The 14,007-nt window shown below is 36.4% G+C and overlaps 1 protein-coding gene across 1 annotated transcript in view; it reads right to left on the bottom strand.

Moving 5' to 3' along the window:
* Window positions 1–3,583: 3,583 nt before the first annotated feature.
* The window catches only part of LOC149580748 (tubulin-folding cofactor A-like), a 33,442-nt gene continuing 23,018 nt past the window's right edge, over window positions 3,584–14,007 (bottom strand). Inside the window, exons 2-4 of the mRNA XM_089793367.1 lie at window positions 5,017–5,188; window positions 4,047–4,133; window positions 3,584–3,907 (exon numbers count right to left, since the gene is read on the bottom strand). Of these exons, the coding sequence (XP_089649493.1) occupies window positions 3,809–3,907; window positions 4,047–4,133; window positions 5,017–5,169 (339 nt within the window). The 5' untranslated portion in view covers window positions 5,170–5,188 and the 3' untranslated portion in view covers window positions 3,584–3,808. The remainder of the gene's footprint in view (window positions 3,908–4,046; window positions 4,134–5,016; window positions 5,189–14,007) is intronic.

The following is a 14,007-nucleotide window of genomic DNA, read 5'->3' on the forward strand; positions in this document are numbered from 1 at the left end:
TTGGCTAACAAGGCAACTGTATCTTTCAATGCTATATTATCCTTCTCAATTTTTGCCAAATGATCAAGAATCTGTTGAAATGCGACAAGATCAAGTGGGGGATTCATTTTGTCAAACAGTTGGCATACAAACCCTAGCTACCCACACTGTACACCCCGTGACACTGTTCACCCGCGACATTGTTCACCCGTGCACTGTTCACCCATGACACTGTTCACATGACACTGTTCAACATGGCACTGTTCACACAACATTGTTCACCATGGCACTGTTCGCCAGCAACACTGTTCACCCTCTATTGGAAGTTGTCGCCGAGAATATATTTGCTTTCACCATGACACTGTTCACCCTCTGTAGAAGATATGACATTTTTATTTCCAATAGGTCATCTAACATTAGATATATGATTAGATATTCCATTTTTCTTTGGATTTAATTCAACTTTTCATTCACATGACTTAAGTCCATAAAGCCACCAATTGAAACAATAACCAAAAGAAGGCATAGTATCAATATTACCTTTGCAATCTTTCTTAATGTGTCCATACTTATTGCGTACATAGGATGTTTCTTTGATCTTCTTGGTCTGCTCTCTAGGTTCACCAATCTGAATAAGAATTTGAATAGGATCTTGCATTGATCAAAGGTTTCCCTAATTAATATATCTTGAGTCACATTGTATGACTATCTTGTGGTTGCTATATACTTTTAAGTATTGTTTTAGATTTGCTAAAGTTGATAAAACTTATTTAAAGCATATAATTGATTCACGAGATCGATTTCAAATATTAACAAGGACTACTGGATTTGGACATTGAGGGGGTTCTCTCAATGTCATTCGAAGCCATTTCCAATGGCAAAACACCAAGATGGAAGTACTAGATGTGGCTCAATGGCATCAAGGACATACTGGGCAAGTTTCATAGCTACTCATTATCACACATCTTTAGGGAGTGGAACAGAGCTACAAACTCCCTATCAACTCGTATGATCAACCACATTGAAGAAGAAATATGTATAGAGAATATGAAACCATGGAAAGGATCACTACTAGAGATAGAGCTAAACAAAGTAGGGATGGTACAAACTAGAACTATCATGACTCCCAATGTTCTATTTAACCAAGGGTAGAATAGAACATGTGTAGGATGCAATGGAGAAAACCAAATTTGTTGAAGGGTTGTCACTATAAATGTGGTTTCCTAGTCAAAAAAAAAATCTATGATATTTTTTATCACTAATGATGTGGAAGATGTAGTAAGAAAGATATCGAGGCGGTAGATGTTGGAGGTTCCACATTACCATAGTGTTGCTCTTGTGGAGAAGTTCATTTATATGGTGGCTCATACCTTAGCAAACAGACTTCAAGGCAATAGAAAACTCGTATGATCGACCACATCGAAGAAGAAATATGCATAAAGCATAGAAAGGATTACTACAGAAGATAGAGCTAGACAAAGTGGGGATAGTACAGACTAGAACTATCACGACTCCCAATGATCTATTTAACCAAGCGCAAAATAGAAAATGTGTAGGATGCAATGGAGAAAACTAAGTTCATTGAGATGAAGGGTTGTCACTATAAATGTGGTTTCCTAGTGGGAAAGCATCTCTGTGATATTTTTTATCACTGATGATGTGGAGGATGTAGTAAGAAAGATATTGAGGTAGTAGATGTTGGAGGTGCCACATCACCATAATGTTGCTCTTGTGGAGAAGTTCATTTATATGGTGGTTCATACCTCAACAGACTTCAAGGCAACAGAAAAGGCCATCAGGAGTATAGAGTGAAGGTTCTAAGAGATGGAGTGAAAAGAAACATGGACTTATACTTTGATCATGGATGTCAATGGAATTTTATTCCCACATGACCATATTGAGAGGTCTGCAACAAAAGTGATTGAGCCAATCCAAACCTTATTTCATTCTTTGTGTACATGACTATGTAATTCTCTTTGTTTTTAATGAAAGATAGCAATTTCGGGGGGGGTGAATATAAATCTTTCCAAACTAGAGACACAATAGAGAAGATCTCAAATAAAATGAACTATGATTGTAAACTAAAATCTAACTTACTATCCACACACCTAATGAAAAGCAGGCAAACACAACAAGGAACTAAAAACAAAATTACCAAAATTAAGATTAAGAGAATGAAATGTACAAACAAATTTGACACGTTCACTAATCCATAAATTGTTCTCCACTTTGGTGGTTAAATGTTAGTTGGGGTGGACACTCAATTCAATGCAGTGAATGCCACCAAGAAAGTAGCAGTGAATTTGTCAATTACAAAAGAAAATTCTTTTTTCTTGTACAAAACAAATATAAGATATTTGGTAGATGTGAGAGGACAGCTAAAAAGACACATGGAAAATCCTAAGAGGTTGGCAGCGTGCTTTTACAATTTCGGGGGGGGGGGGGGGGGGGGGGGGGGTGGTGGTGGTGAATAGAAATCTTTCCAAACTAGAGACACAATAGAGAAGATCTCAAATAAAATGAACTATTATTGTAAACTAAAATCTAACTTACTATCCACACACCTAATGAAAAGCAGGCAAACAAAACAAGGAACTGAAAACAAAATTACCAAAATGAAGATTAAGAGAATGAAATGTACAAACAAATTTGACACATTCACTAATTCATAAATCGTTCTCCACTTTGGTGGTTAAATTGTTCTCCACTTCGGTGGTCAAATGTTAGCTGGGGTGGACACTCAATTCAATGCAGTGAATGCCGCCAAGAAAGTAGCAGTGAATTTGTCAATTACAAAAGAAAATTATTTTTTCTTCTACAAAACAAATATAAGATATTTGGTAGATGGGAGAGGACAGCTAAAAAGACACATGGAAAATCCTAAGAGGTTGGCAGCATGCTTTTACCTTAGAGATATCGATTCAAGACTAAATTTACATATTTCATGAAAGTCATAAGCTGGACCAGCAAATCACCATTGGACTTGCCATGCATGTGCATTCAGACTGGGGCACTTATAAGACCAAGGGTAGCAAAATTTATGTAGTCCAACATAATTCTATTCCAACTGCAATCTACCCTACTCTAAAAGACATGAAACAAAAAGATAGGGTTTAATACAAGTTCTAGGCAACTTTTGGACATTCCATACTGCGCAGGGTAAAAATGAGTTCATAGATTATCAATCATCTTAGTTGATCTAGTCAGGCTTCTCTTTGGACCTTACCTGCTTCCCCTTCCTCTCCCCATATGGTTCATGGTATATGTAATCTCTGTTACACAATTGGGATGTTATCAGACTAAAGCATTTGCTGCAATACGTTCATATTCTCTATTCTGGATTGATTTTCCCTACAAGGTTGGCAACAAAGTATGCAGTTACCAATATAATTTTAATTGAATAGCTTATGTTTCAATCTCCATTTCTAAAGAGTAGTAGTCATCTTGATCATTCAAAGGCAGATCCAGTATTCCTAACACAGTAATGTTTGTTCTTTTAAAACACAATTAAGGTATAAATCGTTTCTAGTGCAGCACAGAAAGCCTATGTTTGTCCTTAAAAGGGTGATAAAGATGACACAGCAAATAAATTTAAAGAAAAATGGAAACAGAAAAACATATCCATCATTCTCAAAGCAATTGCTACAATCACTAGAACTTCCAGATGTTAGTTTTATCGGGGTATTAAAAATTTTGAAATGGCATTTACACAAAAAAATCATCCTACATACAAGAAAGGCAAAGCATAGATCTCAAAGCCGCCAAGGTTTTATGTGAAAATATTCAAGGCACCAGTTGGCAGTCCTCTCAAGAGAATGATTGAGGAATCTCATGATGAGGATGTCTCAAAGAAAGCTTCCGCTTCCTTTACTATATTTTTTGAATCAATAATTTCCTCAGCGTCCTCATGTGGCTGCTCTAGCCCAGCCTGAATCAACACAACCAGGTAGTCTATTATGAAAAAATACAAGTTTGAACAAATAGATCTCTTGAATTCAGTTAAAAATCGAAGGATATCATTCAACATCTCTATCATGTTTACTTTGGAAAAAGAGACTGAAACTAACCAGCATTCCCTGCAGATCACCAATGGCAGCTTCAAGACGCTTTCTACAATCAGGAAGCATCATCCTTGATTCTGCCAAAACATTCTCCTAAAACACATCACAAATCCTACTCAATTGTCATGTAGAGAATAGGCAATATTTACTTCAAACAGATTAATAAAAAAGCAAGGTTGCATGGAGAGGGAGGTACTTGGGTACTTTAAAGACAGGTACAGTTATTTTTTCAAGATATGAGATGGAGCTACTCTGGGTATGTCAATTTTTTTATCTATACAATTTAATGTTTTATAAAAAATCTGAAAACATAATGACATTGAGTTTTCAAAACAGGAACAATGATAAAGTTTACTATCGAACATTAAGGATAAAGTCCACAAATTGAAATGTCATACAATCATTATATCAAAGTTTCAAACTGATTACTGATTACATATTGAAAGAAGCCTGATAAACAGCAAGCTGATACACAAACAAAAATCAGAAATCATAATCAAAATCCTCAGCTATGATGCCCTCCACTCAGTGCCTACCAAGTATCCTGTTCTTTGGTACGTGTACCAGCACCTAGTATGCATCCCAGAGGTATGGGTACGAGTACCCATGCAATTATGTAAAAAGGCATTGTAAGCAAATGTATGAAATGGTTTCATGTTGGCATAAAAAATGTGAGTGACACCCACTGTTTGTTGATGTTCCATTTCAAATATAACTAATTCGCTCTAGAAACTTTGTCTGTTATTTAAGAACAAGTGATTTTCTGTTGCCTTATTGATTTACAATCACCTACATTCACAATGTCTTCATAGATCCTGATATTTACATTAAACCCAATAATGCAGATACTCATAAGTGGCATTATGAATGAGAAGCTTGCTGAAATCAAAATCGAACAGATACTCAAATTGTATAGCCAATATCTGACCATAAAATTCCATATTCTTCTTTACATCTTTTAAACAAGCACTCATACCTGTTGTTTAAGGTCATATGGATCAGCACCCCTCTCTTTCATGGCTGCAGTCTTAGCAGCTTCCCTGTCAATCTCCTTTTCATATGAATGAAGCTCTTTGAGGATACGTTTACAGCTACCTGTCTTGATTTTAATAGTTTTCAGAGTTGCCATTACTTGGTTGTCTCTTCAACTGTTCACACAAACAGAAATGTCAAATTCAGGAAAGAAAACATACATACCCAATAGGAAACTGGAAATAACAAGTTTCGCAAGTCAGTTATATAATCACAGCATTTTATTGGATTGTGATTCTTATAGAAAATTGCATTATATATTTGTATATGCATGTAAATGACACAATCTTTGTAAAACGGAATTTTTAAACAAAATAATGGGAGCGTGACACCTGGCATTGTGCATTTAAAGAGATGTGGGGAACCACGATTTTGAGTATTTTCAGGCCCAGAATACTACAAAGTTTAAATTGCAAGGATAGTGACAATTACTTTTTTGCTTCATCCTGTTCCCTTATTAGTCTGGAAATACTTTATCAAGAAATATAAAAACTGCAAAGTGTACTTTAAAACATATGGGGCAACCAAAAATAGTACCCCCACTCCTGAAAATAAGCCTTGATCATGATGACTAGTTATTGCCTATTTGAATGTGATTTCATTTTCAAGGCATTTTCTAGACGAAGTACAGTAATGACAGGATAATACTTCATGAAGTGGGTAGTCCAAAAAACTCAACCTCAGAGCTAAACTGAGACAAATCATTTGAGCCTGATGAATCCAGAATAAACCTTTTATATATAACATTTCTTTCAGTTTATAAGTGAAGTTAGGTTAGCTAACAAGCATTAGTTGACTTTAGCTTAACAATTTGCCTTCAAGGCACTCAACTTGATGGAGCCCAAAAAAATATTTTGACCTCCATTAGGGCCTCCATGAAGAAGATGAAGGAGATGAAAGCACATGCATGAATTGCATAGTCATATTTCAAAACGGAGAAAACATTCATGAGTCATATTGTGATTAAGTAAATAGCATGAAGGTAGCATCATCATCTATGGTCATGTTATGAAATGCTAAAGTGGAAAAGTTACTGTTACTATCAGCATTAATGTCGGAAAAAAAGGGGATTAGTGAATGGAGAGACAACATGTCAGCATATTATCAAGTTCTATTAAAGCACATGTCATGTATAAAGAGGTCATCGATATCCACTGTTGTATTAATTTAGTACAAAACAGAGCTGGATGATAATGATCGGCATTTTCATGAACAGCCAAAAGGCAATGATATTGTTTTGAGAAGTTGTATGGAACAGCATTAAATTACAGTTGTACAGATCAACCAGCATACCAATCAGAGTCTCATTTATCAGGTTCAAAATAGCTACAGTTGAAGATATTATATACAACATTTACTTCATCTATTCTTATTCATAGTAAGAATATGAAGATTTCATTTGATATATATCTGTACCATGATTCTATTATGCTGAGGTGCACCAGATATTACAAATTTGGAAGCATTTGTAATATGAATAAGGAACAACAGGTATATTGAACAGCGAATATTTGATACAAAAATCAGATGAAGACAATACATGTGTAGAGACTGAAGAAATCACACAGCAAATGAAGATTCATGCCGAGGAAAGAAATAACTGAAGAACAGGGTAAAGTATCAGTTACATATAAATAAATCTTAAAAAGAAGACATGAAAAGGTTAGTCAGTCATGTTGAATCTCAAACAACCTGTTATCCAAAGGTCCAGTAACATTAGTTCATGCCTTGTCGTGTGCATATTTTTGGAAGAAATATCAGATTGCTATAAGATTGGCTGGATATCTCCCTGCTATTCAAGACATAGTTATGCAGTGAGATCGAAGGAGGCCATAGATGACAAAGCTCTGTATTTTGGAGAGGCAACAGTATATATATTCAAGATGATTGGTGACACAAACTTTGGACCAGTCAACATGGTCCAAGTCAGAGATCAACTGCTTAGAGACAATTCATAACATGTTGTTGCAAAGATCTTTGAAGACAGGGCTGTTGTGAGAACATGAAGCATCGACCAGCGATGATGTGGTAATCTGATAAACACATGATTAAATAGAGGCACTCCCGATACTCCTTTCTTACATAAAATACTCAAACCTTGAACTGTATGGGTATGTGGGAGTTACATTCATTTTGAGTTTACAAAATAAATAAATAAAAATGTGCATCACGCTTTCTTTCCCGTGAAATACAACCAGTCATCATGAGCCCACCGGGCTTTTCAATTAAGAGATGTTCTAAAAGAAATATGTGACACTATGTTACATCCCAATTTTTGACCTAGCTTGAAATATAGACGTTGAAGTTCACATGAAGTCGGTAGTTTAATTTGATATAATCTAGCAAAATGGTAAGATAGTTAGTCGTTATGATTTCAAGTGAAGATGACATGCTAGTTATTCGTTAATTGCGAATTCATGGAATTAAGACGAAAGGTTAACTAATATGATTATTTATAATTTATAATTTAATTACAGAGAAATTCCTTGCAGGGAGCTTGTCGAAGGGGGTGGAAGCATTGTCAGAAAAGAATTAGGCAGGGCATCACCATCATTGGATAGACAGGTAGAGAACCAAGCGATTTGTAACAGGACTCATCTCTGGAACTGCATGAGTTGTTAATAATTAATTAAATTTAATTAATTAAGTTTAAATATAAAACGTATTCTTAAAAGATTTTAAGAATCTTTCGTTGTATTATTTTTAATAATAGTTTATACATGTGTATTTGAATATAAAAATATTTTGGCATCTTTATATGTTAATAAATTAATAGATTGATGTTTTAAAATACTTATAAGATTTTAATAAATTGTCGAATTATAATAATATTAATAAAACCTTTTCACCTTTGATCCAACGTTTTCATATTTCCAATCGATGGAAATTCAAATCGCGTGGAGTCTTGTAACGGCAGAAGGTGAAAAGCTGATCAAATCTTTTATATTGCCTTTGTCGTTTTCGAATGGAGGCAACCATATTCCCGTCTGCTCTTGCTTTCCGCCATAGTCTCGGAGTTCTGTCTTCATTAATCTGAGTTTGACAAATCCTTGAAGGTATTCTGCCGTGAGTTATTCAGTCGACCTTTCTGCCCCAAACAACCATCGTCTGCAGCACCATTCTAAATAGCCACGATACCAAATATCTGAACATACGTGAATCAATCCAGCACATCTCTGAGCGACAGAAATGCTGTAGATATTTGAAGAATTTACCAGTCTGGGCGCACAGTAATCAGAGCCAAGTAAGGGTGTAATAAAATCGAATTCATTTCCTTTCACTTACGTTTTGCATCTTTTTCTTATTCTGAGTTGAGTTGATACAAAATGCATAGATTGTAGTCTTGTTGTTCTTTTCTTGTGCTCAGAAAAAAAGAATAATGCCAATAGAGCTTGATTACTTTACTGTTTATTAGAAAGATGATCTTTTGATAGAAGCAAATTAAAGAAGTAGCAAACTTATGATTCCATCTTAAACATTGTCAGTTGTTACCAAATTCCATCACTTAATTCAATTATACCTTTGAATAAGGATTATGTTTTAAACAAACCCTGTCATTAATCTGTAGTTTGTGTCATGAAATGCTCTGTTCTCAAACAAGTAAAAACAGTAATAATGATCATGCAGAATCATATTCTTATGAATAAGATGTAACGAGTTCAGGCACCGAGGAATCACCGATCTAAAAATCTGTTGATGATTAGTGAGTGCAATGAGTTGTCCTTTTCTAGTTTGCAAGTTGGATATAATATGAGTTCATTTGTTGTATCTGTGTGTATTGAGAATTTGTTTTTCAAGGATATAGATATTGAAAATTGGTTGAAGATATAAGCGCATGAGACAATTACGAATGTTGCCGAATTTAGAATGGCCAATCGTGTTTTTCTTTCTAATGCAACTGTTGAATCAAGAATGTTCAATGTGTCTCTTTTTCATTAATATAATTGCAGACTGAATCAGGGTGGTCAGTAAAAGAATACTAGTTCTTGGAAAACTGCCTTAAACCGTAAATGTTTCTTTATTCATAAGAAAGTATTAAACATGTATAAAAGATATGGATATGCAATGAAAAACTGTGATTAACTAATTCAGTTCAGAATGTATTACAAACATTCATACCCTGCAAGAGTGAATTTATTAATATTAAACAAGCACCTAGAAATCACGGGCTTGGAGGCCTGATGAGGTTGAGGGGGCGTGAGGAAAGATTCATCAACAATAAGAAACAGCAATATCAGTTATGACTTTTTAATAGATATCATTTAATATGAATTAATAATAGCTCATGCATATCCCTGTTATGATGATCTCCTGCTGCCAAGTCGTATGGCATGTTATATATCATGATGCCCAGTGAATGGTAAGATGTTCACTGTCAATTCCGGGTAGGGAGGGCCTTTCTCGTTAGAGATCATGTGGGGATATATATATTGTGGTCCGAGGTTGGGTGGTAAAGCCCCTGGCAATGTTTCAGCTCTCTCAAGATATCAGATATGCGTCAAACAGAGATAAGCCATGAAATCAATTGTCTATCGGAAACAGGTATTATCATTTTTGTTTATTAGAAGGTAAGATTAAATTGAGGTATTTCATTGTTATCATCATTTTACTTCATATAAATTAATATTGAATATAAGTAATTATCTAATTTTGAGAAATTGTCACAGATAAGCAATCGGAAGGAAAAGAAATCCGAAGCCCTAATTGATTGTGTGACAGCTGGAACCTTAATTGATATGGTGGTATTGGAAGCCCTAACTAAATCCGTGGTATCGGAAACCCTAGTTGAATCCGTGGTATGGGAAACCCTAGTTGAATCCGTGGTAGCGGAAGCCCTAAATTGAATCCGTCGTCGCGAAAACCCTAGATAAATCCATTGTCGCAGAAGCCCTAAATTGAATCTGTGGTTGTGGAAGCCCTAAGTGGTAAAGCAGTACCAAAAGCCCTAAATAAACCGATGGTAATTGATGCCCTAATTGGTAAGATGATATATGATACCCTAATTTAAGTTATAATGGTATTTAGTGATATTCATCAAATGATTTTTGAGATAGCAGTCGATTTGAGAAATTGTTATAGTATATTTGTGGACTAACCTGGGTGGTTGCAGAAGCATACTTAGATGAATTTTAGTCTCAGTTTTTTCGAGGTATGTGATTTCAATTTCTGAAGTAATTTCATTAAAAAGTATTTCAAGCAATTTTGTTTAACTGACTTTAACGGTAATCTTCTTCACATGAACATGAATGATGTAACTGCCTTCTTATGAAGTCGAAGTTAAAACTGTATTCTATGCCTATGATAGATGTTAAAATTAGACCCGGGAAAACCGGTTGTTACACACTACTGAAGATGTCTTTAATTTGCGATGACTCCATCTACACAAAGTGAAGTGTCATCAAATGTAAGCAGCTGTAACATTAAAAAAAATTACCATGGAAGTAGTGAGATCAATGTTAAGATATCAAATCTTTTAGCAATATTTAATAACATTTTCTATTTGTGCAGGAGGTGGATGCTTGTGTAAAGTCTTTGAGTGGTTTGGAAATGTTCTGTGCAAGGATTGTTCAGGTTCAAAAGATTGTTTGGTTCCCGTTGAGAGACACGCAAATCATCAATTTGTTATTTCTTTCCTCATGTTAGGAGATATGGATATGCACGCGAATCAGAGGTTGGTGGGTGTTATCGTGGCTATCCGAGTTTACAGAATATGAAGAGGCCCAATGAATGTATGGGTGATGGTGTGCATGAGGATGATTGTGTGGCTTTGTAAAGGATCCAAAGGCATATCGTCAATATAAAGGATCAAATATATTTGGGTCTATTAGCTTCCACCACCACCGCCTGATTTGGTAGTAGCAAGTAATATGCTGCCAACTAAAACATTGATTATTAATTGATCAATGAGTTAAGAGCGATTAGTTTCTTGTTATAAAGGGTCGTGATGTTCTGAAGAGACAACCCCATGTCTTTGCAAAACTATAAATATAAGATGTAAAATCAAAACAAAAAAACAATTCATATTCATATACAATTTGATATATTCTTCCTAATTTTTTCATACTATATGCACTTTGATATATTATTCTTTCCTGGGCAAAGAAATGAATTTTTGAACTAAGCCCGTGGATTGTGGATTATTGAATATATTCTTATGCGATTCTGGAGTCAACCTGTATTGGATGGATCATCCGTAAGGAATGTCTCCTATGCAATTTTATTTCCAACGTGATCAGTATGAAATATTTATTTTATTTTATTTGCATGAAGCTTTAGAGTTAAAATATTATATAGTTTCCTCCTTTATAATTATTATTTTTAATTTTATAAATAATTTATATGATAGATAAGTGGATAGGATCAATTATAGCATTTTAAAATCAAATATCATAGATATTGAGAAATATTTAATTGTTTCCGAAACTATGTTTGGTTTGTCTCTGAACCACAGGAGTTAATGGAACATTTAATGCAACTATTGCCACTATTACGAGGTAATTGGTAAATACTTGCTTATTAATAACAGAGACCGAAAGGTCAATTTATACAAAAGGAAGAGACAATGTTTCCTTAGGAAACGATCGTAAAGAATAGAAACATTCTATTCCAGAGAAAGCAAAAAACGAAAGCAAACTAAAGCTAAAGGTATTTACAAGATAACCATTAACTAATAATAGACGTCTTATCTATTATTGTAATACCCTCCCTTAATGTTTAATCTATCTAACACACCAAGCTGTCCTCTGAATTTGACAAACTTATCAGGACCAAGAGGCTTGGTGAGAATGTCTGCAGTCTGATCTGTGGTAGGAACATACTGCAGATCTATAGTCTCGTCTTCAACCAGCTGTCGTATGTAATGACAATGAACATCCACATGCTTGGTTCGTTCATGGAAGACTGGATTCCGTGCTAACTTGATAACGCCTTCGTTATCAACAAACAGAGTAGTCGGTCCTGCTGGTGACATCTGCATATCCCCAAGCATCCGACGAAGCCAGACAGCTTCACATCCTGCCTTAACAGTCCCTCTGTATTCAGCCTCTATAGAAGAGAGAGAAACTGCCTGCTGCTTCTTACTGGTCCATGTGACTGCACCAGATCCCAAACTGAACACATATCCAGATGTTGACTTTTTATCATCAACAGAGCCTGCCCAATCTAAATCTGTGAACCCACTGAGTTTAGGATTAGAACTCCGAGAATACAGAAGTCCATAATCAGAAGTGCCCTTCACATAACGAAGCAAACGCTTTGCTGCCATCCAATGATCAGCCTTAGGAGCTGTCATAAAGCGTGAAATATAGCTGACTGCGAAGCTGATATTAGGCCTAGTAGCAGATAGGTAGATGAGGCTGCCTACTAGTTTCCTATACGTAGTATCATCAACCGAAGGAGAATCAGACTTGGCTGATAACTTGAGACCTTTCTACATAGGTGTAGATGCAGGTTTGCAATCCTGCATTCGGAATTTGTCTAACAAGGCCCTGGCATATTTGGACTGAGAGATGAATATACCAGAAGACTATTGCCAAACTTCAACACCTAAGCAATAATGCATGAGCCCAAGGTCAGTCATATCAAAAGACTGGCATAAGTGTTGTTTGATTCCCTGAATCAAAGATGCCGAACTGCCAGTGATGATCAGATCATCCACATAGATAACCAAAAGGATGATGTCACTGTCAGTAGTCTTGATGTACAGATTTGAGTCTAAAGAACTCCTCTTGAAGCCTTGATCACTGAGATACGTATCAATCTTGATGTACCATGGCCGAGGGGCCTGCTTCAAACCATAAAGAGCTTTTACCAATCTGAGAACCTGATGGTCTTTACTAGCAACCTTGAAACCAGGAGGCTGCGTCATGTAGACCTCTTCATGGAGATCACCATTCAGGAAAGCACTCTTTACGTCCATCTGATGGACCTTCCAGCCAAACTGTGCTGCCATGGCTAGGACTAATCTGATGGTGCTCATCTTTGCAGTAGGAGCAAAGGTCTCCTCATAATCAATGCCCTGACGCTGAGAAAAGCCCTTTGCCACTAAACGAGCTTTGTACTTATCCAAAGTACCATCTGATTTGTATTTGATTTTGTAGACCCATTTGCAACTAATGGGTTTCTTCCCTGGGGGAAGATCAAAAAGGACCCAAGTGTTGTTCTTCAGCAGGCTCTGGTGTTCAGATTGCATGGCCTGTTCCTACTCTGGAATTCCTTTAGCCTCGGAATATGTTTGAGGTTCAAACACACTGTGAATGTTGGTCATAAGAGAAAAGTTAACAGAATCTATAGTTTTGCTCTTTTTCCGAGTAGTTCTCCCATCAATGAGCTCATCATCATGAAGATCAGCAAGTGTCTTAGCCCACCATTTAGGCCGGAGAGGAGAATGACCAATAGTAGTACTAGGAGATGCTTGATCAGCAGGATCCTGATCAGAAGAATCTGGATCAAACTCAGGTGAAGCATCTTCAAAACGAGGTGATCCTGCAGGAGAAGCCGGAGGTGGCTGTACAGGTATCACTGGCAGGACTGGAGCTGTAGGAGCTACTGAAGCCCTCCCATTAGGTGGACCTAATGGAAGCCGAACTCCCAAATCATGAACCTGCATAGGCTGGTCTGCGGGATCAGGAACAGGAGAAACAGGCATGAATGGTCCTCGCTGCTCATCAAAGACTACATCGCGGCTGTATATGAGACGAGATGTCTCAACATCAATAAGGCGGTAGGCTTTGTGAAGACTGCTATATCTAGCAAGGATCAGTTTCTGACTCTTGGCATCCAACTTGGTGCGTGAAGCATCAGGGATCCAAACAAAAGTAAGAGAGCCAAAAACCTTCAAGTGACTGATTCTGGGCTTGCGACCTGACCAGGCCTCTTCTGGAGTTTTACCTTTGACCGCCACTGTGGGTGACCGGTTCAACAGATAAACTGCAGT

The sequence above is a fragment of the Cupressus sempervirens genome, chromosome 1 (assembly GCF_028749045.1).
Source record: "Cupressus sempervirens isolate cs-2001-9-10 chromosome 1, ASM2874904v1, whole genome shotgun sequence".
NCBI lineage: Eukaryota > Viridiplantae > Streptophyta > Pinopsida > Cupressales > Cupressaceae > Cupressus > Cupressus sempervirens.